General features: G+C 48.6%; 2 protein-coding genes across 19 annotated transcripts in view; one reads left to right on the top strand and one right to left on the bottom strand.

Moving 5' to 3' along the window:
• Window positions 1–1,798: 1,798 nt before the first annotated feature.
• Window positions 1,799–24,322, bottom strand: DCUN1D2 (defective in cullin neddylation 1 domain containing 2). Of its 12 annotated transcripts, none has more exons than XM_081311879.1 (7): window positions 23,974–24,119; window positions 19,566–19,782; window positions 16,610–16,778; window positions 11,065–11,195; window positions 5,841–5,923; window positions 4,375–4,471; window positions 1,799–3,391 (listed from the first exon to the last, which is right to left on the bottom strand). In XM_081311879.1, exons 1-7 carry the CDS (start codon window positions 24,055–24,057, stop codon window positions 3,318–3,320), a joined length of 855 nt encoding a protein of 284 aa, XP_081168005.1. In that variant the 5' UTR covers window positions 24,058–24,119; the 3' UTR covers window positions 1,799–3,317. The 12 variants fall into 12 exon arrangements, 11 of the variants coding, with proteins under 11 accessions (XP_081168005.1, XP_081168011.1, XP_081168013.1 ...); XM_081311885.1 differs by having other exon boundaries at window positions 19,566–19,961; window positions 23,974–24,089; XM_081311887.1 differs by lacking the exon at window positions 23,974–24,119 and adding an exon at window positions 23,827–23,966.
• TMCO3 (transmembrane and coiled-coil domains 3) overlaps window positions 24,259–25,393 on the top strand; it is a 39,695-nt gene continuing 38,560 nt past the window's right edge. For 4 of the 7 annotated variants that reach the window (XM_081310543.1, XM_081310542.1, XM_081310546.1 and 1 more), the window contains exon 1: window positions 24,398–24,573. Coding sequence is in view for 1 of the 7 variants with exons in the window: in XM_081310548.1 (XP_081166674.1) it covers window positions 24,544–24,573 (30 nt within the window). In the remaining 6 variants the exon portion in view is untranslated. Of the gene's footprint in view, window positions 24,574–25,393 lie in introns of all 7 variants that reach the window. The other 3 variants (XM_081310548.1, XM_081310545.1, XM_081310544.1) reach the window with 1 other exon arrangement.

Raw genomic sequence — 25,393 nt, 5'->3', positions numbered from 1 at the left:
TGGCTAGGCACTCCTTTCCTATCTCCGCAGGTGGCACCAATGGGAAAAACTTTGACCCGACCACGTGGGCGGCCTCAGCCTCTGCAGTGTCTGGCTGCAGGCACCCGGGCTGGCTGTCGGCACCCGGGCTGGCTGCAGGCGTCCAGAGCAACTCTGGCACCTCCTGGGAGGAGCGTGCCCACCCAGGGGCGGGGCAGGGCGTGCGCCTGGGACCTGAGCCGGCGTGCCTCTCAGCATGGCTGCCCTAGAGCCTCTGGAGCCCACCTTGGCTCTCTGCTCTTCCCCAACCACCCCCTGCGGTTTCTATAACTTTGCCTTTTCTAGAAATTTCAAACAAATCTATCTCGCTATACGCTAAAAGTTTCTAGAAATTTGTGGCCTTGTGTCCTCTGAATGTCACTCATTAGTTTCATCCTTTAAAGAATGTTTCCAGATTATGAAATGTTGATAGAAAACTAAGTGAAGGGTCAAGGTGCTCGGGCTCCTCATGGCAGATCAGGAACTACCTGGCCAACACCTGCAACAGGTCCAACAGGGCTCAAGGTGGGGATGGTGGCGGGGACGACACAGCGTGGCGTCTGGTGACTCCACCAGAGCTCCAGGTGACGGCCTGTGCCTGTCGGCTGGGAGAAGGACACTCACAAGCATGGCCTACCACAGAGCTCCTGGCCTGAAGCACACAACGGTGGCCCCAAGCTTCCCTCCTGCTCGCACCCAGAAGCGAGGAGCCACTGAACTACAGAAACCTGGCAGGAACCTGAGTACCGCAGGCCCCTGCGCTGTCCCAGGCACTCTGCACCACCAGCACTTGCTGAACTGAGATGCTGGGCTGTTCTTCCAGGCAGCACAGTTTCAAGATTCTGAAACCCAAGTCCTTCAGAACCAGAAGGGGAGCAGGTTCCAGTACAAACAGGACAGCACACCCACCAGGAGGGACAGTGCCCAGGCTGGGGTGCGGCGTGCTGGGCACACGCCTCACTGCTCAGAAGGGGTGGGAAGCTCTGCTGAGGGAGCCTGGGAATGATTTCCACACCATCTGCCTACGCCACAAGGAGCCAGGGGCAGGGCTCACACACGGCCTCTGTCCACTCAGTTACTTACAGAGCCCCAACTCTGCCAGTCGGGCCGGGTAACAACAGAACTCAGCTCACTTTTTTTTTTTGTGGTGCTGAGGACTGAGCCAGGGCCTTGTGCATGTGAGGCAAGCTCTCCAACTGAGCCAGGTCCCCAGCGCCTCACTTCACTTTTGTCCTCAGGAAGCCTGAAAGGTGCACAGTTCTGGAATACACTGTCAGTGTGGGAGAGGGGTGGTGCCTGTCCAATACCCCAGGGAGGAGCTAGTACCGCAAGAGGGTCACTTTCAACCCAGCCGTGGCTTCGTGTGTTTGGGTCCACAATTCCCATGCCCTCCTCTGAGTGCTCTTTAGTGAGTGTGGGCGGTAACTTCTCAGAAGCCATGATTGGCATCAGTGACACTGAGGAAGAACTGCAGAGACGGGAGCCGTCTGTCTGGGCCATGGTTACCTACCTGGGTCAGACACCAGGGGGTCAGGGCCCCTGGACAAACAGCAGGGTCCCACCATCTGGTGGCAAATTATCTACACAACCAAGATCAGAACATGGACTGGGGATGTGGCTCAAGCGGTAGTGTGCTCGCCTGGCATGCGTGTGGCCCGGGTTTGATCCTCAGCACCACATACAAACAAAGATGTTGTGTCCGCCAAAAACTAAAAAATAAATATTAAAAAAAAAATCTCTCTCTCTCTCTTAAAAAAAAAAAAGGATCAGAATGACACAGTCTGGGGAAAACACTTTATTGCAGTATTTTGAAGTTCTTAGCATCTTTGCAGCATGCAGGACTCAAAGGTTGACTAATGGAAGCAGCAGAACACAGGTCTTTGAAGTCTGACCAACTTCAGTATCTATCGACAGCCCCACAGAACTTCAAACTTACCCACAGAAGGACTGCGGGCCTCCCTCACTTAGTCACTGAATTCTACAAACTTCTCCGAACAGAAGAGGAGTCCAGGCAGTCTAGGGGGGGTGCTGTACTGCTTCTGGGGTTTTTATTACAGCCAGAGTTTATTTTATTGAAGAAATGCTGAGTTAGACTTAGAGATGGCTGTTTCCTCTTTCAGACAGGGCAAGAGAGCCTGAGAAAGGTCACATGGCCCGCCCTGAACAGACCAGCCTTGCCCTCAGGCCTCTGTCCCTGCGGCCCTCTGCAAGGCTTCCACTCTGCAGCACTGGTAGTTGCCCACATTGCAGGGCACATGGTCCTCAGGCTGCGAGGGTCTGCTCCCTAAGGCTGTGGCATGTCCACACAGAAGCTAAGCATAGAGCAGGTTCCAGGGGCACCCTGTGCACAGGACATGGAGATGGCCCAGAGAGCCTGGCCCGTCTCTCCATGGCATGCTGCAGGAGGGCAGCAAGGCACACTGTGGACAAGGTCTTGTAGTGCGTGCTCAGGTCAGCACAGTGCTGCTCAAAGCTCAACAGCAGGAGAGTGGCCCCCCGGGCCTCTGCACCTCGTGCACCAGTGGCTCTGGGCGTAAACTCAGGCTGTAGCTTGCAAAAGAGATAAGGGTCCAGGTGTGGGCTTTGCATCCACGTGAGGATGGCTGTAAGGCCAGACCCTGGGCATTGTGGGACTGCAGACAGGTGAAAGGGACAAGAGCATTTGATTTTAAATTTGTAATTCACCATTCAAAAAGGAAAATGGAAAAATGTCTTTTTAAATAAAATATATTAAAAGTATGGAACTGCTCAGGAAGTTGAAATAGCATTGTCAGAAAGACAACAGTCTGATTGCTGCATCACGTCCACACACGACACCACTGCAGACTGCAACGGGGCCTTAAATATAAAATGGGTCTCAGATAAACATCCTGAGAGAACAAATATGCAAACCAGAGACAGCACAACCCCAGGAGGAACAGCGCTGGGTCCCTAGGTGAGCTGCATCCTGGCGCTGGCCGTCTGACTTGCACATAACCACATCCTCCCGGGACAGACAGGGCTCTGTGCTGTGATCACCATGTGACGGGGTGCGATTGGTAACAGCTGGTGTTCACCTTGAACCTGCATCAGACAGCAATCTCCTAAAGCAGCAGCTACAGCAAGCGTGCCGACCCCTGCAGCAGCTGTCCTCTGGGGGAGCAGCCCCATGGAGCCTGCCCCAGCCATCGTGGCTCTGAGCAGGAGGATGCGTTCCAGCTTTGGGATGGCCAGGACGGTGGCTAAGACAGGCAGCGAAGCACACAGCACCACCTGGTGTGCCCTGCAGGATGTGGGCTGGCTCCGGACCTGCTCCACCTTCAGCTGTGTTTTCCACCCGTGAGCACTGGCCGTGCATACTCCACAAAGTCATCGATGAGGACAGGCCACGCTCCTGGAGAGAAGCAGACGCAAGTCTTTAAAAGTCACCATTAGCGCCACTGCTACACTCAAAGCACTGTTTCCAAAATCCTATTTCAAGAATCCAAATGATCTGCAGTTCACAAAGCTCATGTTTCACCAAATAATTGGCTGAAACCACCTAATTCTTTTGCCAGCAGGCCAGGGTCAGTGAGCCATGGTGTGACATAGCCTGTGGGCAGTACACTGCTCACTGACTGGGTGCTTCCTTGGTTGGCCTCCAGACAGTTGGGACCAGCTGATTTGGGACAGAAAGATGGACCCATCTGTGCTCTGCAGGAAGGAGCAGCTGTTTTCTGCAGTCGTGGGCACTCTGCCCAGCAGTGGTACTGCCTCCCTGCTGGCTTCCCAGCCAGGTTCCTCACAAAGGCCCCGCCCCACCCAGCCCAGGGTGTCCCAGCAGTCCCTACAGCCCCTGCACCAAGTGCTGTCCGAGCCGTCGGCCATCTGCATAGACGGCGACCTCCCAGAGCTGAGCTTGTGCAGGCTGCAGCACTTGCTCTCCCACTGGAGTCACTGCTCGAGGCCTACGTGAGCTAGACACCGTGCTCGTGCTGAGGACAGAGAGGAGCTGTGCCCACAGACAGCACGGCTAGGAGCAGGGAAAGGCCCCAGGGCTCCAGGAAGAGGGGTCCCAGAGCAGTCCTGGCCAGCCCAGTGAGCAGAGAGGCAGGTCCTGGAGGGGAGGCCTCTGCCTGGGACTGCCCCCCCACCCCCGCAGAGTGGCATGCCTAGGCCCAGGAGGAACCCAGACCCCCAGAATAGGCCTAGGCATGGGGGCATCTACATGCACACAGCCACAGAGGCCACCAGAGATCTCCCTGTCAGCGGCAACAGCAAGCACTCTGTGGGACCCTCAGAAACCAACAGGAAGGGGCACTCTCTGCCCTCAGCTGTGGAAGGGCTGCCTGTCTGGCCAGTGCTGCCCTTCCTCTGAAGTCCTACAGTGTCTAGTACCTTCTTCATCGTAGTTAGACATATCATCTGCAATCATGTTTCCAAAATCTAGCAGAAGGTTCCAAGTGTCCCGTGGAATTGATCTTTTGTGATGTTCCTAATACATAAGAGGGAAAAAACCCAGCAGATTAAGGTCCAGAGCTCAACCCTCAGATATCTTAGTGGCCAAGGGTCCCTCCATCCATGAAAGATCCTGCTTATCTGACAGGCAAAAAGCACAGCCATGTCTGTCCCAAGGAGAAGCAGCAGTGGTACCTTGCTTAAGCACAGAGAGTCCCCCCCCCCCCCCCCGCCAGTGTTCCAGTATAGACTGGCCTAAAGCAGAAGCAAATGTTTTAAATACTAAAATCATAAATTCCTGTGCAGTCAAACTGAAGGGCAGCATTTTCATCTCCCGACCTCTTTCCCCACCAACTCAGAGACACTGTGGGACAACAAGCGAATCATATTCCTATTGATCTCTACGTGTCTATTTTTCTCTGAATTTGCTAGCTCATGCGGGGGACGGGCTGACTCTGAAAGTATGTCAGTCCATATTTCAGAAACACCAAAGCCCTGAGGGCAAATGTGACACCTGGGTCCGCAGCAGGACCGCCCTGCCTCTCTCGCCAACTATTTCTTCTGCCTTCTTCAGAGGTGCTCATTCTCCTGAGGGTGGCACTGCCGTTCTGCCACACACATGCCCACGGCCACGAGCAGCTCAGGAGCTGAGCAGGTGCACGAACCCTGACTCAACTACAGCAGTTCCCTACTGCTTGTCCTTCTCCATCCAGCGGGGCAGCATGCCAGCCCTGCGGCTCTCGGCTGCCCTGCGGCTCTCGGCTGCCCTGCGGCTCTCGGCCGCCCTGTGCTGGCTCTGCTGTGTTGACTCCTCACTTTGTGGCTCTGTGGCAAGGTCGGGGGCTGGGGTGTGGGGGTGGTGGGCACACCATCTAATTCCCCATGGCTGCACACTATGGCCCAGCGGGACACAGTGCCTGACCCTGCCCGGCCTCGCTTGCTCCTAACAGGCCCAATAAGGCTCCTTACCCTCCTGAGCACTGCAGAACATATTTTAAAACCTCCCCAGAACAGACACATGGTGGCTGCAACCTCTGGACACTGGGACCTGGTACACAGCTCTGGAGCCCCTGCCAACTGGCAGTGAGTTTGGCCCAGCCCTTTCCTCAAGGATTTGAAGTTTCTCAGGATTAACAGAGTTTCTTTTTGGCATGGGGTACTTGGAGGAGATGGCGGATCCAGGTCTGCAGAGGTGCACCGCACTCTTCTAGAACCCAACTTGCGGGGTCTCTCCTGGCCTTGGCAGGGTGGAGCAGCACCTCTCCTGACACCAGAGCCCCTTGGAGCAGGACCTGTCCACCTAGGACCTCCAGGTGGAAGGTGTCAGGTGATTATCATCACACTTAGCCTCAAAGCTGACGGCCTCCCCGTAGACTGGCACACCCAGCAGGAAACCCAGCACTTACCAGCAGAAATGTGTTCCAAAGATCTAAAAATTTAAACCTTCCCGATAACACTAATTTCCAATATGCAACAGCCATTTCTAAATCTGGCAAAAAAGAGAAATAGTAGTTAATAAATTCCTATCTCTTTTTCTACTGCATAAGAAATGATACTCACTTGATTGTTAAAATTTGGCAATTTTATCCAAGAGTCACATGAGGCCTAATCTCGCTCAATTCAGGAATACAAATGTTCCTGAAAATGATATGTATTTTAATTTTCTGAATCTGAGGAAATTTTATATTTTAATTATATGAATCTGAGGAAATTTCTTGAAAAAAGGAATCGTACTGATATTTGGAAATGCAAGTAATCTGTACCCTAATGAGTCAGTTTGGGAGACTTCCATTTCATAGACACCAGTCCTTCGATAGTCCTGACTTGATCTGGTAACTATTAACGAATATCATTTATTTTTTGAAACAGCTGGAAACATCTTATCCAGAAAGAAGGGACCCCAGTCTCCACCAGCCTGCCCCCTCTTGCTGCCAACCAAGGCAGACTTAATGCTTGGGATCACTGGCTGCAAGCACATTAGCCAGGCACTCCAGCCATTCTGATCCCGTACTCTTGGTCAAGGTGATCAGCAATGTGGGGAGAAGGTCTTCACCATGGAAGGATGAGTAAGACTCTGGCTGCTTGTCAGTCAAAGCCAAAGCTCTCCTGGAAAGGCAGAGGTTGATTCTCGCCTTCTATGCAAACGCACGCTAGGGGTGCCACTTTAGATGCAGCTGAAGAAATGAAGGCTGTGCTTCAGGGCTGCAGCACACAGCATCTCCAAGCTACAGTTTTCCTGTACTCGTGGATTCTCTGTTGAATGGGGATTTTAAATCACTTCTTATGGGTTAGGATTATGGCTCAGGAGCAGAGCACTTGTCTTGCATGTATGAGGCAATGGATTTGATCCTCAGCACCACATGAACATAAAATAAATAACATAAAGGTATCGTGTCCATCTACAACTAAAAAAAATTTTTAAAAAATCACTTCTTATATGCTTGCCATAGTAAGTAGGTAAGGGGTGAAGAAGTTTATTTCTTAAAATGGATCACCTTTCATCGGAATACAGCTTCCCTCTGGTAAGCAGTACAAGGACGAGTTACGTTGAAATAACTTCCTATTGCTGCTCACGTGTGTGTCGGGTCATGTGAAAGAAGACTGGTATATTAAGCTAAAAATTAGTTTAAATGCAAAACTAAATACTTTTCAAAAGATTTTTTTCTAGGTCTGGCTTTGTCCCACTTGACAGAAGCCATCAAGCTGGAACTCTGACTTGAGCTCTCCAGGGCTGACCAGTAATACCAGGCGGAGGCAGATGCCCAGCTGCAAGTAGCACCAGCAGAGTGTGCTCAGGTCTCCGGCAACGAGTCCAACAGAAAGACAGACAGACAGAAAGTTCCGAGTGCCGGGCACGTGAAGGAGCTGTCTGAGCCTTACCTAGGGGACTCGCAGGGTAATGCTAAGATGATTATCTCGTCCTGCTCATAAGCCTACATCCTCACCACTTAGGAAGACCCTAAGTGAGGTCTCTATTCGACTCATCTTAATGATGACAAGCTCTCCCATTGGGAAATGGAGCTGAACCTGGGGAGGAAGAAGACAGAGTTTTATGGCATATATGTATGTGTGTATATATATATATATATATCATCTAGTTATTCCTGGGCTCATTTTGGTCCTTCCATATGAAGTATCTGTTTTTGATGTGTGCAAATCACATGACTAAAAAGTAAATGTACGTATTTGTAAAAATGTCACACTATACCAATGGACTTGGCTATTTTCAAAAGAAAACAACAAAAGTCAGAGTGGTAGAAGAGAGGCTGCGCTGGGGTGGGAGGTGCTCTGGTGCTAGATATCCATGGCAGCAGTTTTCCCCCAAAACCTCTAGGACGTCTCATCTCCTGATGTTACCGCAGAATTCAGCTTGCAATGCTCAGTCGAGGGCTACATAATGAAGATGGCCCACTGTCCAAAAAGGATCTTGGGCCAGACATAAAAATTAGTTTATTATCATGATACCTTCCCCCAAAAGCAAGATTCTCAAAGCCAACTGATTCTAGCTCTAGCCAATGTGAAGCCCTGAGGTTTTAGAGCCACATTGAGGCTGTAGCTACATTGCAGCTCAATCCCCTGGCATGCTGGAGGACCGGGTTAGGTCCCTGGCACCACAGCAGTGAGTCTAACCACTCTACTCACCATAGGCTGACCACCAACTAAGTACAGGGGTTCAGTAATCACACACAGGAACAACACAGCAGTGAGATGTGCTGGTGGGCGCCTGCAGCCCCACAGTTTGGGAGGCCAGGTAGGATGGTCACTGGACCCCAGGAGCTGGAGCCCAGCATGGGAAACATAGCGATGTACACCCAGACTCGAGGGGAGAGCTGGACAAAGCTCTCTGGATGCCACTGCCCGCTGCTGCCCATACCTCCGCTAGGAGGTGTGGGAAATGTGTGCCTATCTCTTTAGGTTGTGTGACTCTTTAGAAGGCAAATGTATAACAATGCACTTTGGAAAAGGCAAACTGATCATGTTTAGTCTAAGGAAATAAAAGGACAGTCCTTTGTTCTAGTAAAGGAACTATGAATTTGTCTTATCTCATTGGTGGGTCTCTTCTGTGGCTTGCCAGGCTGAACAGAGGCTCAGATCTCACATTGCTTCAGGACATTCCTTGCCCTAAGCTGAACATCGCTGAAACATTCAGAGGAAAAAAATATATTTTTTAAATTTTTTTTTTTTTTTTTTTTTTTTTTTTTATTGTTGCAGCATTAGGACTAAACCCAGGGCCTTATGCACACCAGGCAAGCACTCTACCACTGAGCTATATCCCTGGCTTGAATTCCCCAACTTCAAATTAGGGAATTGCTTTAGGCTGCAACTTACCACCTTATGGAAGGTGGCAGTGTTGCACGGAGATCATGTGCCTGTGCAGCCCCTCCCTCCTGCAGCCCCTGAGCTGTAAGAGGGCTGGGGAGACTCCTGGAAAGAAAGCCAGATCCAGCAGGGTTCCTGGGTGCTTCCAGCAGCCCAGCCACCAGCCGAGATGACCCCGAGCTCTGTTGATCTGGGGGAACAGAAGGGTGGCCCTGCCAAGTCCTGCCTGAACCCCTGACCCTAAAGATCAGGTGCTACAAAAAATGATGATCACCAGAAGCCACGAAGTTCCCAGGTGGTCTGGTCTGCAGAGGTACAGGCCGAGGAGTGGATTTGCAGCAAGAGTGAGACTCTGCCCCTGGAAGCTCCCAGTGCTGAGGCTGCGGCAGGGGACCCTGCAGGGCCTAGAAGAAAGTTCTTCTACTGCTCTACATCTGAGGTTAACCTGGTGCCAAAAGACAGACACCCTCAAAGCACAATCCCTACACATGGAAGGCAAATGGAGTGCTAACCCTGTCAGTACTTTTCACTTCAACACTGAATAGATGCAATCTCCTGGAATTCAAAACGTAAATTATTTATTGCTAACAAGTTTAATTATCCTAATATTATACTGAAGATTCTGAAGAAAACAGAAAAATACTTTTTGATCATTCATTAAAAATTCAAGGTGTTCTTCCCTGACAACCATTTAATGCTAAAGAACAGATGTTATTTAAAAACTTGGATCAGACTGCTGCTTGCATCTTTTTTTGGGGGGGGGGGGTACTGAGAACTGAATTCAGAGGTCTTCTACCATGGAGCTGTAGCCCCAGCCTTTTTTATTTTTGAGACAGGGCCTTGCTAGCTTGCTGAGGCTGGCCTTGAACTTGTGATCCTCCTGCTAAGCCTCCCAAGGTGCTGGGACCATGGGCTGTGTGCTGGCTGATAAACTAATGGTCATTTTGAAAATCGAAGTGGACAAATCTCTAGGAAATAAACTGCTCCAAGCAAAGCATTATCTAAACGCTCTGTTTGAGAAAAAATAATGGGAAGATCAAAGGATTTTGAAGGCAGACCTGGAATGGCTGCCCAATCCTGTGTATGCATTTCATACCACTGAACTGTGCTCTTAAACTTCTCTGAATCCTCACAGAAACAGCAACAGCAGCCAGACAGCAAAACCAAACCCACAGGTGACATCTGCAATAAATCTTGAAGAAAAGAGCCCAGACAGGAAACTTAAGACCCAGCACCCCAACATTAAAAGCAGGCAGCTAACACTGGGAAACACAGCAGAAGAGGAAGGCCATCCTGGCCACAGGTCCAGGAGAGCTGCCTCTGGGTCTGCAGCTGGGTTTCAGGAGACGGCCGCAGCAGGGAAACAGGCAGGAGTGCCAGCATCCTCCCTGCACAGGCTTGCGGGAAATAAGGATGGAAAACCAAATGTTGGTGGCACTTTTCTACCTCTGGGAGTATTAAGCCACTTTCCAGTTTCTTATGTAATTTTAGTCATCTTATGATACTGCTTTTATTTACAGGAGTTTTTCCTCAAACTACACTTTCTAAAAGACCACATATAACTCCACCAACAAACATGTGTGATTTGAAATTAACTAAACAAGATCTATTACATGCATGAGGCAACCAATCTATCAGCATAGATAGATTTTTAGAAAGAGGTAAGGCAGAAATAACTATGCTTAGGTGCAAAACAAAACAAATAAATCAAATTCTCAAACTAAATTTTTTTTTTTTTGTTCTGGTATTAGGATTGAACCTGGAGTGCTTAACACTGGGCCACACCTTCAGCCCTTTTTATTTATTTTTGAGACATAGTTGCTGAGGCTGGCTTTGAACTTGTGATCCTCCTGCCTAAGCCTCCCAAACTGCTGGGATTTCAGGTGTGTGCTACTATGCCCAGGTCAAATTGAAAATTTAAGTTGAAAACATCCTGGATGCACTGCCTACAAAACACAAGCAGCCACACGACTGTGAAAGGAGGAACGAGGTGCACTTCCATGCACAGAACTGGCTCCGAGCAGGTCAGCTCCAGCTCCTGAGAACTGCCTGGTTAGCCTCACCTGGCCACTCTCAAGGAGAGGACATGGAATACCTGTAACTCAGTCGATACCTCAGAATTTAGATAGTTAAACAGAGAAGATAAGATGGAGACACTGCTGGTTGAGGTTTTCAGGTGCGTGACGAACAAGGTGAGAGAACCAGAACAGGACGGTAGCAACGTGGCTGGCTGCACCGAGACCCCGCTGACACAGCCAGTCCTCCCACAGACCAGGCGCTCACGGGGCGCCACCCAGGGCTCCTACTCACCTAGGCCCTTTTGCCCAGGGTTCTTAGCAAAGGTGAAGGTAAACTGGTAGAAGTCCTTGAACTTCACAGAGTCCTGCAGCTCTTGCTCTAGGCTGGGCAGAAGGGTTCTGAGCTTCTCGGTGCTGTCACACCTGTGACGAGAGATGGCTTGTCACCTGTGGCAGAAGACCTATTAGTGCTCCCCTCTCCCATCCCACAGGAGCTAGCCCCAGCTTCCCTCTTGACTGGGGTGGCCAAGGCCCAGTTCTATGACTCCTGTGGGTGGGGCTGGGTGCACGGCTTCTCTCCCCGAGAACTCAAGTGCGGTGGGCTGTACTGTGGTGATGGTGCACAACTCTGCACATACCAAGGGCACCCACTGAGGACTCCGTGGTGAGGCACCTGGCCTCTCAGCCACGCTGGAGCGAAGCAGTCTATCCCTACACCTCTGACCACACGCTGAGGTCAAGGCCCCAAGGGTGGCAGAGGCAAGGTGCACAGTCCCCGTGCCCACGAATGCGAGACGGGCCACCCTGCCAGCTGGGCTGCTGCTGCCTCTAGCGGCCACCATGAATGAGCCTCATTCCTTCCTTCAGCATCGAGTGCAGCAGGCGCCCTTCAAATAGCTGGGTACTCTAAAAACTATTCCAGAATTAAACACACCACGTTGTGTTGAATTTTCCTCCAGAAAGTAAAGTGTCTTTAAAAATATTAACCGATCTGCGCTAGGGTGCATCTCATAAGTACCTGCAAGCAAATATGAGGCCCTGAGTTTGGATTCCAGTACCTCAAAAGAGGGGGGTAAAAACCTCAGTAAAAATCACAGACTCTTGGTCTGGGGTTGTGGCTCAGCGGTAGAGTGCTCGCCTGCATGTGCAAGAAAGACCCTGGGCTCGATCCTCAGCAACACATAAAAATAAATACGTGAAATAAAGGTACTATAACTAAAAAATATTAAAAAATAAGTAAATAAAAAATTAAAAGACTCTTTCTTATATCAGCTGCACAGCAAGGAACAGAATGGTGCTCCACTTCACGTACCCCTTACTCCCGTGCAGCAGAGTGGAAGAAACTGGAGAGAGCCTTGGAGCACCATCACCATCTGCAGCAGGATGCCCTGGCCCTCGGTCTCCCTCCACCACTTCCACACCTCGAGCAGCACGCGCTGCACAGGAGCCTGGGGTCACGGAGAGCCTGCGAGGCCTGTTCTTGCGGTGTGTGAGCCACTGCGGATTTCCTCTTGCCATGCAGAACTTGGTCCCGCAGTGCTGGTGCTGAGCCTGCAGCTGCTTCCCTTTCAGTTGTGCCAAGAGTTCCAGCACAGGTGTGCTCGGGTTGGCACACGCCCACAGGGCTGCACACCTCTCCCGAGGTCAGAATGACACCAGAGCTGGGTCCACTCCCACCCTGCACCTGTGCCTTTCTCTACCAGGCCACCTGTTGGGTTCTATCTCACTGAGGCTTTGCCTGGACCTCCCCAGGAACAAGACCGGCTTCCTGTGCTTTCACTGGCCATGTGGGACCCTCTCTGGTGAAGCACTGATTCAAACTGCTTATTCTACAAGAGATTCTTCACTATTTGTAGGAATTCCTGAGACACAGGTGTTTGTCAGCTGTTTTAAAAGAACTCTCCCAGAATGCCTGCTGCCTGCTTGCTTTTCCTATGGCTCACACTACAAGATACACAAAACACATGTGTGTGTGTGTACATATATATGATTTTTCCAGATACATAACACATATGTGTGTGTACATACATATAATTTTTTGTTTTTTGGTACTGGGGATTGAACTCAAAGAGTGCTTTACCACTGAGCCACATCCCAGCCCTTTACTTTTTATTTTGAGACAAGGTCTCACTAAGTGGCTTGAACTTGTGATCCTCCTGACTCAAGTTTCCCAAGTCGCTGGGATTACAGCTTGTCCACTGTGCCTGGTCCTAGATTCTTATTTTTAGTGTGGATACTCTATCAGTCTTTTCCTTTATAGTGACTTTTTTCCCTTTGGTAGGGGTGACATGTTTTAAAACTTCCTAGTCACAACTGTGACTTGTGCTGGGCATTCAACTGAACTGGGCCTCACACTAGAGCAGGGGCTCTACCATGGGGTTATATGCTCAGCCCAGATGATCTTCTACATTTTCTAGAACTTTCTGCATTTGCCTTTAGCACCGAGATCTACAATCTTAAAACCCACTTTCATATAATAGATATAATACTTACTCAAGATTAACTTTTTTCCTTAAATCAACCAATTCTCCCAGGACATACAGGGGTATATCACCAATGCCTGGCAGTATTTCGTATTTTTTTGATGATACTAAAAATAACATACATTTTAAAAATTCACTTGTTTTGTAGTATTTGGTCTCACACATCCTTAGATTTCTTTTTTAATATATATTTTTTTAAATTGTAGGTGGACATGTACCTTTATTTTTATGTGGTGCTGAGGATTGAACCCAGTGCCTCACATGTGCCAGGCAGGCACTCCACCACTGAGCCGCAGTCCCAGCCCCCATCTTTACATTTATCCTGTGTCTGTCCCTGTCTCAGGGGAGCAGCGGCTTATGATGCAGTAAGTACACTGTCTGTCCTAAGATTTACTGATGCATTCATCTGTTTCTTTTGGTCAAAGTCCAATCGCCAGTGGACGTTCCGCTCCACAGGACATCTTATGCCCTGAGGTCACCTGTTCTTTCCTTCTGTTGCTAATGGCTGTGTCACAAGTCTCCCACTCCTGGCGGACAGCAAGCCTTGCCATGATGCATCACCCTACCTTCCTGGCTGTGGATTTGTCTCAGGGCTGGATTTAGGATTTCTGCATCTTATGTTCCTCTTATAAACCTCCTGGGTCTTGTGCATGAACCTGGCTATAATTCCCTGTTATCAGAACTTCCGTCTTAGTTTTTGTTTTTCAGGTTGTGTTGGCCTCAAAACAAATCAGAGACTGCTTCCATTATTCTGTCTGGAAGAAACTGATCACATTGTTCTTTATTATTTTATTTATTTATATGCAGTGCTGAGAATTGAACCCAGTGCCTCACACATGCTGGGCAAGCACTCTACCACTGAGCCACAACCCCAGCCCCACATTGTACTTTTTAAAAAGAATCTATTTTGCATATACTGTTAAATTTATTGGTATGAAATTGTTCATAATAAATCTATTTCTTGATGTCTATAGGATCCACAGTTGGGCCCCTTTTCATTTTGTATTGGTCATTGTTATTTAAAGTTTCTAAAAAGTTTTTCCAAATAACATGCTTCTGGTTTTACACACCTTTTATACCCACAACAACTTTTTTTTTTTTAATCTTTTCTTTTTTTGGTACTGGGGGTAGAACCCAGGGCTTTGCTAATGCTAGGCAAGTGCACTATCACTGAGCTACATACCCAGCCCCCTCAACTTTTAAATTACTTTTTCTACTTCTGCTTATTTTTAAAAATTAATGCTTTCTTCTACATCCTTTTGAGTTTAACTTCCTGCTCTTCTACTTTTGTTGACCCTGGAGGTGGAACCCAGGGCTTTGAGCGTGCCAGGCAAGCTCTACCACTGAGTCGCACCCTAGTCTTCTTTTTCTACTACCTAACATGGACATTTTTGCATAATGATTGTCAGCCATTCTTCTTTCTCAAACATACATTTAAGAAGCTGAATTCCACAAGCGTTTTTTTTTTTGGGGGGGTGGGGTGGGGTCACAGGGATTGAACTTAGGGGCACTCGACCACTGAGCCACACCCCCAGCCCTATTTGTATTTTATTTAGTGACAGGGTCTCTCTGAGTTGCTTAGCACCTCACTTTTGCTGAGGCTGGCTTTGAACTCAAGATCTTCCTGCCTCAGCCTCCTGAGCCACTGGGATTGCAGGTGTGCACCAGCATGCCTGGCCTACAAGCTTTTGTAGCAATATTTTCTTCATCAATTATTTTCTAATTTCTACTATAACTTATTTTTCAAACCAAGGGTTATTAGAAGTGTGCAATATTTGCACATATTTCAACCCAGTCATCTTCCCAGTAACCCTAGTTTGGCTGCCTACAGTGAGAACACGTGCCTCTGTATCAGCTTAATCCTCTACAATTTGTCTTAACTTGATGCTGGGTTTTTATGAGTGTTCTGTTTCCTGGAAAACGCAGGGAGCACTCATCAGCGTCACAGGCTCTGCTCTAAACATGCTCCCTAGGACGCTGTGCTGTCCAGTCTTTTGTTTCTTTACTGATTTTTCACTGGTTCAATTCATCAGTTACTAGGATGTGTGTGGGAATTCCTCGCCTTGTATCTTCCTCTTTGTAGTTGTTTATTTTTGCTTTATTGAGCAAGTCCAGAAAAACATGAAGGCTTTTGCTTCCCTAGTAAAATGAACCTTTCATGACTATGAAATGTTCTTCTTCGTCTTCAGAGCTGCTTTATTTTAACATCAACAGTGACACAGTTTCAATGTCTGCATGACACACTGACTGCTGATCTTCCCTACTGTACCATGCCCTGCGTTTTAGTTGTATCTATAATTAACAACACGTGTCAGTTGATTCAACGGAATTTCTAAAATTTTTTTGTTTTATGCAGTGCTGTGGACAGAACCCAGGGCCTTGTCTGTGCTGGAAAGTGCTACCATTCAGCCTTGTGCCTAACGCCCTTTTGAATGTTTACTAGTATCTTTGTACAAGTAGCAGTTAACTTGCATGAGGCCAGTGCCTCAGCATCTTCCTATATGGCTGGTGCTTTCTGATTTCTCTAAGAACACATTTGATTTAGTGCTTCTTTATTCAGCATTGTACCCGAAAATGGGGATGGCTCACTCAGAGTTCCAAAGGGCCAGGAGTACAAAGAAAACAGCTGCAGAACCACTGTCAGAGGGGGCTCTTTGTTGGTTTTGCACAATCACCAAGTGAGCATCATCAGGAGGAAAGGCCTGTGGAGTTCACTGGCCAAACAGACGGCCATATCAACGCAAAGCATCAGTTTGGTGGAAACACGGGCAAGGACTTTTACTTGAGAAATATAACAAGCAAAAAGCAAAGTGAGACTTTTATAAATAAGAACTATGTATTTAATATAATAAGTGTAATACATTATATAACATATAATAGCGTGAAATAGTTTGGTTGGAAAAAAAACTCTACTATTGACTGTCGATTTAAATTTGGAAGGGAATAAGAAAGAAAATGAGTTATTAAAGGGGTAATGTGAATAAAAATAAAACTTGAAACTGGAATTCAAAAGGCTTGTGTAGTTATATAAGATATTTATAGAATATGTAAGGAAAATGCACAGATATATAATTAGAAGTCCCCCCACCCCACCAGGGATTCAACCCAGGGGCGCTTAACCACTGAGCCACATTTCCAGTCCTTTTTATTTTTATTTTAAGATGCTTAGGGCTTGCTGAGTTGGTGAGGCTGGCTTTGAACTTACAGTCCTCCTGCCTCAGCCTCCCAAGCTGCTAGGGTTATAGGCATGTGCCACTGTGCCCAGCCTAAAATTATAATTTATAAGTTGAAAATTACTAACGTGGAAAGTATGTTCCCTTCTATAGAAGCTTAAACTAAGAACGGTTTACCTACCCCAGCTCGGTCATGCCGTCCATGAACTCCTTCCTGCTGAATTCGCACTGAGTGGCAGCCCTGAACTTCCATGCTATGACCAGAACGCTGATGCTGGTGGGGTCCAGCCTCAGATCGTCACAGAATTGCTGAATCCCATCAATCCCAATTCTGTCTCCATCTTGCGGGTCTGTAGTTAAAGTCAATGGGGTTAGGGTCACACCACCTGGTTGCATAACTCCGGCAAGTAAACCTCAGACACACACCAATGGACTAGCTTTCTACTACCTATGAAAGAAACAGTGGGCAACAAGTAACGACTTACCCAGAAATCAGTCCTATCTTTAAAATCTAGATTTGCTTGCTTCTAACAGTGCTATGGGATTGAATTCAGTACCTCGGACATACAAGGCAAGCTCTGTGCTGCTGAGCTGCATCCTCGTTTGATTTCTGGGTTTTATCATTCAGGAGTAAGTTTAAGGAGTGGTTGCTCAGGAGTAGAGTGCTGGCCTAATGTGCAGAAGGCCCTGGTTTGAGCGGGAGCACCACCACCACAAAAAAAGAAGAAGGAAAAAAAAAAAAAGACCGGGATATAGACCCAAGGTAGAGAAGCTGTCTAGTGTGCACAAGGCTCTGTTTCATCTCTTGCACTGAAAAGCAATTCAATTTCCCTAAAGTAAGATAAAAATTCAAGTTTACAGAATTTTAGTTTCCTTGAAGACAAACTGCTACAAAAAATATTGCAGTGATAAAGGGTTTTGAATGCTTGGAATTTTTATCACAACTCCACCAAAGTAAAAAAGAATGATTGATCAAATTTTTTTCTCTTTAAGTCATTTCATTTGCTAATTCTAATGCTACTAAACAACTACTTTCCAAAATCATTTAGATTTGGAGACACTGTGGCACACACCTGTAGTACCTTGGGAGCTGAGGCAGGAGGATTGCAAGTTTGAGACTAGCCTCAGCAATTTAGCCAAACCTGTCACGAAATAAAAAATAAAAAGGGCTGGGGATGTAGCTCAGTGGTAAAGTACTCTGGGTTAAATCCTCAGTATTTTTTTTTAATTTTAATTTTTTTAGTTGTAGTTGGACACTATACCTTTATTTTATTTATTTTTAATGTGGTGCTGAGGATTGAACCCAGTCAGTGCCTTACACGTGCTGGGCGAGTGCTTTACTGCTGAGCCACAACCCCAGGCCCTAAATCCTCAGTATTAAAAAAAAATCAGATAAAAAAATTTGGCTTATGCATCTACACTTAACAGCATGGAAATTCAGGCCCCCCTACTTCTGCTTTAGAAATAAAATTAAGAAATTTAGCATCTGTCTATGAGAAAATCAAAACAGTAAAGTACACTGAAACAGCCTAGCAAGACCTCACTATACTGAGCCCTTTAATTTCAGAAGGATCATGTATATTATCATATATCATAACTGTGTGTGGGTTCTACTGGTAAAGAGATACAAATAAAAAATCAAGAGCTTCTTTGTTCAAATAAAGCTCAGATGTGTTGAACTTTTCTCCTTCATATGTAATTTAACTCTGGTCATTTAAGTACTAGATATCACATTTTTTAAATATGTTGTTTCTAAAGAAAAATTAACATAAATTATATAAACAAAACCAGAAACCTTCTAACTGTATCTTCTCACACAGAGAAACCAACCTCAGCTTTGGGAATGTGACAAACGTTCTGTATTCTCTATTTCCATTCTATCTCCTGACATTACACCTCTGCAGATCAAAGAAAACCCCACTCTTACCAAACTAGCCATCCTGGTCAACTTCATGAGGTTCTCCTTCATTTGTATACATTAGATGTTATATTAGTACACAGTCTTTGAATTATATATTTAGAACTCAAAAGGATGTAACATATTTGAATTATATATTTAGAACCCAAAAGGATGTAACTTAGAAGACTAGCCTGCATGAATAGAATCAAGTAATGATGAAGGGATGAAGCTTAATAAATCAATTTCACTGAAGTATTTTTTCAAAGACAGCTCTATTTGAATAATTATAAAATTGTGCAAAGGATATGACTTACAGAATTAGCTAAAAAAAACTATAAACACTAAACAGTTTTCACTTTTTGAGAACTATGATAATTACAAATCTAGTGTTTTTCATTTTTAACCATATAGTAGGTTTCTGAACAGTTTTTTTTTTAAAGAATACAATTTTCAATCCATTTGCCCAACAGAGGGGGAGCAAGGAGACAGTATCTTTGAAAATAACAAATAAGAAAGTAAAAACCAAGAAAATTTTTCTATTGGGCGAACACTTGCTTAACTGAAAGTCTTTTTTTTTTTTTTTTTTAAAAAAAGACTTAACCTTCAAAAACTACTAGAAAAAAAAGCAGTCCGTCAAGTGAATTGTTTCTGCCTTATTTGATACGAAATCTCCTGACCACCAGGGGCGTGGGTCTGTTCACGCTCTCTCGCACACGCACTTTCATGGCATGGCTGCACTTTGATAAACAAAGCCACATGCTAGACTCTTCAACTAAAGTAAGTCATCCCCATGTCCACATGGAGCTGTCTCACTGAGAGCGCCCCCACAAGCGACAGCGTCGCACGAGGGCGCCCCCAGGTGGGAGCGGGCGGTCACACCCTCACTCTTCAGTAGTGTTCTGCCACAGATGTTCCAATCTAGATAAATGGTGGCAAAGACCCCTGTGCTATCAGGGGTGGCCACAGGCAGACTCCAGGCCAGGACACTGAGCAGGAATGCTTCCCACGGCCACTAGGGTCACACTCCCTGCAGAGAGCACGCTGTGGCTGCAGGTCACACCAGGCCAGCTTTCCAATGCCCCTCCTTCCCCTTTATTGAGAAAGGGTTCTGGAGCTCAATGTGAGCAGCAGCAGCTTGGAGCTCTGTGGTCCTTAGCACCCGAGGTCCCAGGAACAGTGCTCCTCTGCTTGCTAGGGATGGCCTCTGGTCTGGCTCTGCTGCCACGTCATCCCTTACCTTTGTACCTGCCATACAGCTGCTCCAGCTTCCTCTGGTCCACAGCGTCCCGCATGGACTCCCTGTGGAACACGTCTGGGGTTTGGAAGAAGCTGGCTGTGGCCTCGTCTAGCTTCCACTCACTTTGCGTTAGGCAGTAGATGGCAGTTCTCTCACCAGCCTGAGTACACGCCATAAACTGGCGGACCTTGTCCTTCTGAGTCGACTTAAGCTTATGCTTTGGGATGCAAAAGAAGCAGGAGAGCCAATGAAGCCTCTCTAGGGTTTGTGTAGGCCTCTACTTCTAATGCCTGCTTTTTAACTGGACTCAACTTCACTTCAGAGTTACAGGACACCAGAGTCTTGTTCATCAGTTAAAAAGACTCCACAGTCTTCTGAAAACTGGAACGACAGCATCTTTAGAGCAACAGATATGCCAAGTCCAGTCCTCAACAAATTGTGAGAATCAGCCTTTTACAGAAAATACATTTTGATCACTACCTGGTTCCCCCTACACAAGTAGAACAGTCCCCCGCTTGAAAATCTCAGCATGAGCTCTCGGCAAGTCTAGCCCTCTGAAGACGAGGTAGGACCTGACTTCAGGGCAGGGTCCATCTGCAGGGGCTTTGCTTCTATTGAGCCCAAGTGCTACTGAACAGGAGGGGCCAGCAGTTTGAAACATTGAGCTTTCCAGTTTAAAAACAACTACAGTAATGAAAACATGCACACATAAAATAATTATCACATCAGCAGCATAAAAAGTTTGTTGTGACGAAATGAAAGTGATGACACCGGTCACAACATGTCTGTACGTGTGAGACAGAAACAGGGCAGGGCAGGAGGGTAGGCAAAACCAGCAAGCTGCAAGGGAACTGCGCTATCTATAGTCCATGATGAAACAGCAGACACAGGCTGAAGGTCTCACTGCTCTAGTGTCACCTGGTGAAAGCAACACCAGTGCAGAGCAACTGCTAACTTGGGCAAATTAAAGCAATCACCGCGATCTACTAGGGGCTGATTCTTCTTTTTGGTTCTTAATATTTTTTATTTTTTGGTGTAGATGGACACAACACAATGTACTTTTTTTTTCTCACTTTTATGTGGGGCTGATTCTTTTTATTATACAAATGCTTTACCCAATACAAGGGGAAAAACTTTACTTACAAGGATTATTTTCAATCTCGTTCAAATAAAGATGAGAATTTATAGAAACAGAATAAATTATAACCTACAGGAAGATGTAAACGGATGACAGATGGAGATGAAAAAACAGAAGCATGAGAAGAGCCAGGCTGTGACTGCCGTGAGGCCCTGCGTACCACAAGCAGAGCTGAGTACGGAGGAAGCAGGCTCCCCGCACGCAGGTGCCACAGCAGAGAATAGGTCAGTTAGGATAATGTCTTTTTAATCAGTAAGAACCCACAGTGGGTTCTTACTGATCCTAGTGGTATCACTGATCCTAGTCTCGAACCTGATGGAAGTGGCTCGGCCTGATTCCTCACCATCATGTCAAGAATAAGCACCAGAGGAAGCTGCAGAGGTTTCTAAGGCAACCCAAGCATGCTGGTAGCAGAACACCAGCACAACTCAGCAGGAGTCAGTACAGCCAGACACACACAGCTGCTCCACAGGTTTTGGGCCCAAGACCTTTCCTGGATCTCACAATGTCAAAACTATTTCCCAAGAATTCAAAGCTGTCACTAGACAACCTCACGCTCATCTTGAGAGTGTGCAGGAGAGGCCTCCAGGCTGCCTGAGCCGTGATACCACAATAGGCTAAATGAAAAAGATTCAAGAACTTCTTTCCTATGATACCAGATATTAAAATTATCTGCTGGGGCTGTGGTTGTAGCTCAGTGGTAGAGCACTTGTCTAGCATGTATGACACACTGGGTTCAATCTTTAGCACCACATAAAAATAAATAAAATACAGATATTGTGTTCATCCACAACTAAGAAATTTTTAAAAATCTGCAAAAATGAAATGTAAAAAAGTAATGTGCTTGCAATTATTAATCCTCACATATTTAAAAACTTATTTTAATTCCCGATGCAGTGAACATCAATGTCCATTAACCACATAAACAAAAGCTTTTTGGGTCCCCAATCATTCTTAAAAATATACGGCTGTGGCCATATGAATCTCTTGTGGTTCTGCCACTGCAGGTGGAAGCAGACAGTGAGAACGGTTTATACACAAGTGGGTATGGCTGCTGGCCTTGACATTTCACTTATAAAAACAGGAAGCTAGCTTGTGACTGCTGAACTCGATCTAAATTCTAGAGTGACACATGGGACGTATATACATATACTACACGTTATTTCCCAAAATAGTTCTTGAAAAGAACAGACAAAGAATTCAAGGTTATATTCTCTAGTAAGATCAATCTAGTTAAATCAGGGAAGAGCTCACATGTCATGAGAGCCAGCTGACAAGTGATAAAGTCAGCATCTTTTTATGAAGATGGTCAAGGATGGACACGGCCAAGAGTTGCTTCAAAAACTAAGACAAGACACACATGCAATCAGAAGAAGTCCCTCCTGAGCAACAGCCATAGCTCCTTTATTATGGAAGAGCCAATCAACACGATCCTGGTCATAAAACAAAATTCAGTCCATCCATATAACGGAATGTTATTTAGCCATAAAGGAACAAAGTAATGGCATATGCCACAGTATGGGTGAACCTCAAAAGCAACATGCTGAGCAAAAGCCAGACCCAAAAGGCTACATGTCACATGATTCCATTTACAGGAAATGTTCAGAATAGGCAAATCTATAGAAACAGAAGGCAGATTAGAGGGTGCCAGGGAGGAGTTGGCAATGCTTGCTCATGAACAGGGTTTCCCTGGGAGTGATGAAAATGTTCTGAGACTTCATAGAGGTGGTGGTGGCAGAACACTGAATGTTCTAAACACTGACCTGCACACCTCAAAATAGCTAATTTTATGTCATGTGAATTCTACTTCAAAAAAATGTCAACATAACAGCTAGGCTTCCAAGACTAATGAGCAGAGTCACACACCCCAGGTGGCTGTGTAATTTGACCAGCATTACAGCACTGATGGCTCCACATCAAGAAAACATGGGTCAGGCCTGGTGGCGCACACCTGTAATCCCAGCGGCTCCTGAGGCTGAGACAAGAGGATCTTGTTCAAAGCCAGCCTCAGCAAAAGTGAGGCGTGAAGCAACTCAGTGAGACCCTGTCTCTAAATAAAACACAAAATAGGCTGGGGATGTGGCTCAGTGGTCAAGTGCCCCTGAGTTCAATCCCCCATCCCGGAAAGAAAACACAGACATCTGGAAGAGGGGATGATGTCTGACTCTGAGCTAGACTCCTGAGGATCACTTTTGGAGCCCTCCCCAGGGTGACCACACAGCTATGTCCACTGAGAATCACTTCTGGAGCCCTCCCCGGCGTGACCACAGTGCTACATTCACTGAAGAGAACATGCTTTGCAGATGCAGGTGAATATATCTAGGCCATTCCACATGGTTTTGAAACTTTCCACGTTGATCGCAGAAGTAACGTGGGCAGAGTGAAGACAGAAACACTGCCCCTTGTGTGCAGGACAACCCAACTTTGGGCTTCAACGGGTACCAAGGTGCTAGTTTGGCGTGAGCAGCAGCAGCCATGAAGGAATAGCAAGGGGTGTGTCAACAAAACTGCAAGATTTGATGTTTCCCACACCGGTTTCTCTATAAAGTAACAGCAACTGAAACAATGATCAACAGTTACATCGAAGGATTGCATGCACTTCATATCCAAAAGTAACTAGGAGATCCAGGTTCCACCGGTAAAAAGGGAAAGTAAGGTTCATAAACTAAGCGCTGCCTCCATTTAGACACATGCAAATCAATGCAAGGTTAATCAAGGTCCACAAACTGGCAGGACGAAGACCCAGGCATAAGTGCTGATGACTTTCACGGAGGCTTACCAGGTCACGGAAATCAAAGCAGGGGGAAGGGAGTTTCCTATGTCTTTTTAGTTTATTCTGCTAAAATGTACACAATTCTTGACATAAAAATCTGGACAGTCCAGGGGAAAGAAACATCAAATAAAACCTCTAACCTGCTAAACCCTCAACGCTTTACGAGTGACCTTGTGAGGAGCCCGGCCCCAAGGACACCACGGGTGGCGTAACAAACGCATCGCAGATCATCCCTGCAGACAGGCTCAGGAGCACCTCCCTTCTCAGGGTCAACCTACACCGGCGGCCCAGGTAGCCGCCCCGCCTCGGGGCCTCAGAGCCCGCCACCGCGCAGTCCGACCCCCGCCTGCCTTCTCGGCGACCCGGGCCCAACGCCGTCTTCGTCCCTCGCGCTACGGGGCCAGCGGCGTCCTCCCGGGACCCTGTGGGCCCGCTGCCATCGCTCGGCCCCGGCCGGTCTCCGCCCGGGCCGACGGAGCTCGACGCCCGACACCTACCATGCTCGCCGGCGCCGCAGCCCAGCCGGCCCTGGGCGCAGGCGCGTGCTGTCCCGCCCCCGCCCGCCCTCTGCGCAGGCGCATCCCGCCTTGCCGACCGCCGGCTCTCTGCGCAGGCGCACGCCGTCGGGCGGCACCTGGGGCGTTCTCCCTCCTCCCAGCTTCCGGCTTGCACGGCGTCGCCCCCTCTGTGCCAGCGGTTTTGCCGCTCCTCCTTCGGAGGCCACCACCGACCTGCGGTTCTCAGGCCTCGAGTCCACTGGGAGGAGGAGGAGGGAGACCGACTGCACCGCGGAACTCCAGCTCCCGGAGTGCTCGGCGCCGGGCAGGGGCCGGCCGGACCGCCCACGCCCCGCCCTCTTAAAGAGGCCGCGCCTCGCTCTTTGGCCCTGGAGGAGTTGCCCGCGCGGGGAGAGGGCGGTGGCGGTCATTCGCTTCCTGGTTTCGTCTCCGGTTCCGCGTCCGATCCCGCGTCCTGTCTTTCCCCAGGCGGGCAAGAGAAGGGATGCGGGGAAGCCCGCGTCCAGAGCTTTGCTCGTGGCGCCGCGGAGCTCCGGATAGAGGACATTGATGCTTGCAGAGCGCGGCTACCTCGTCCCGGTGAGGGCCGTGGGTGCGCTGGGCCCCGTCCATCCAGCGGCGAGCCCCAGGGGGCCTCTTCCCGGCGAGGGGCTCCCGCCCAGCAGAGGCCCCTTCCCGGCGAGGGGCTCCCGCCCAGCAGAGGCCCCTTCCCGGCGAGGGGCTCCCGCCCAGGAGACGCCCCTTCCCGGCGAGGGGCTCCCGCCCAGCAGAGGCCCCTTCCCTGCGAGGGGCTCCCGTCCAGCAGAGGCCCCTTCCCGGCGAGGGGCTCCCGTCCAGCAGAGGCCCCTTCCCGGCGAGGGGCTCCCGCCCAGGAGACGCCCCTTCCCGGCGAGGGGCTCCCGCCCAGCAGAGGCCCCTTCCCTGCGAGGGGCTCCCGTCCAGCAGAGGCCCCTTCCCGGCGAGGGGCTCCCGCCCAGCAGAGGCCCCTTCCCGGCGAGGGGCTCCGGCCCAGCAGAGGCCCCTTCCCGGCGAGGGGCTCCCGCCCAGGAGAGGCCCCTTCCCTGCGAGGGGCTCCCGTCCAGCAGAGGCCCCTTCCCGGCGAGGGGCTCCCGTCCAGCAGAGGCCCCTTCCCTGCGAGGGGCTCCCGCCCAGCAGAGGCCCCTTCCCGGCGAAGGGCTCCCGTCCAGCAGAGGCCCCTTCCCGGCGAGGGGCTCCCGCCCAGGAGAGGCCCCTTCCCTGCGAGGGGCTCCCGTCCAGCAGAGGCCCCTTCCCGGCGAGGGGCTCCCGTCCAGCAGAGGCCCCTTCCCTGCGAGGGGCTCCGGCCCAGCAGAGGCCCCTTCCCGGCGAGGGGCTCCCGTCCAGCAGAGGCCCCTTCCCTGCGAGGGGCTCCGGCCCAGCA

This window comes from Spermophilus citellus (genome assembly GCF_964194105.1).
Source record: "Spermophilus citellus genome assembly, chromosome: 1".
Taxonomy (NCBI): Eukaryota; Metazoa; Chordata; class Mammalia; order Rodentia; family Sciuridae; genus Spermophilus; species Spermophilus citellus.
The sequence above is the reverse complement of the archived record's forward strand: the minus strand, read 5'-3'. Positions and strand labels throughout refer to the sequence as shown.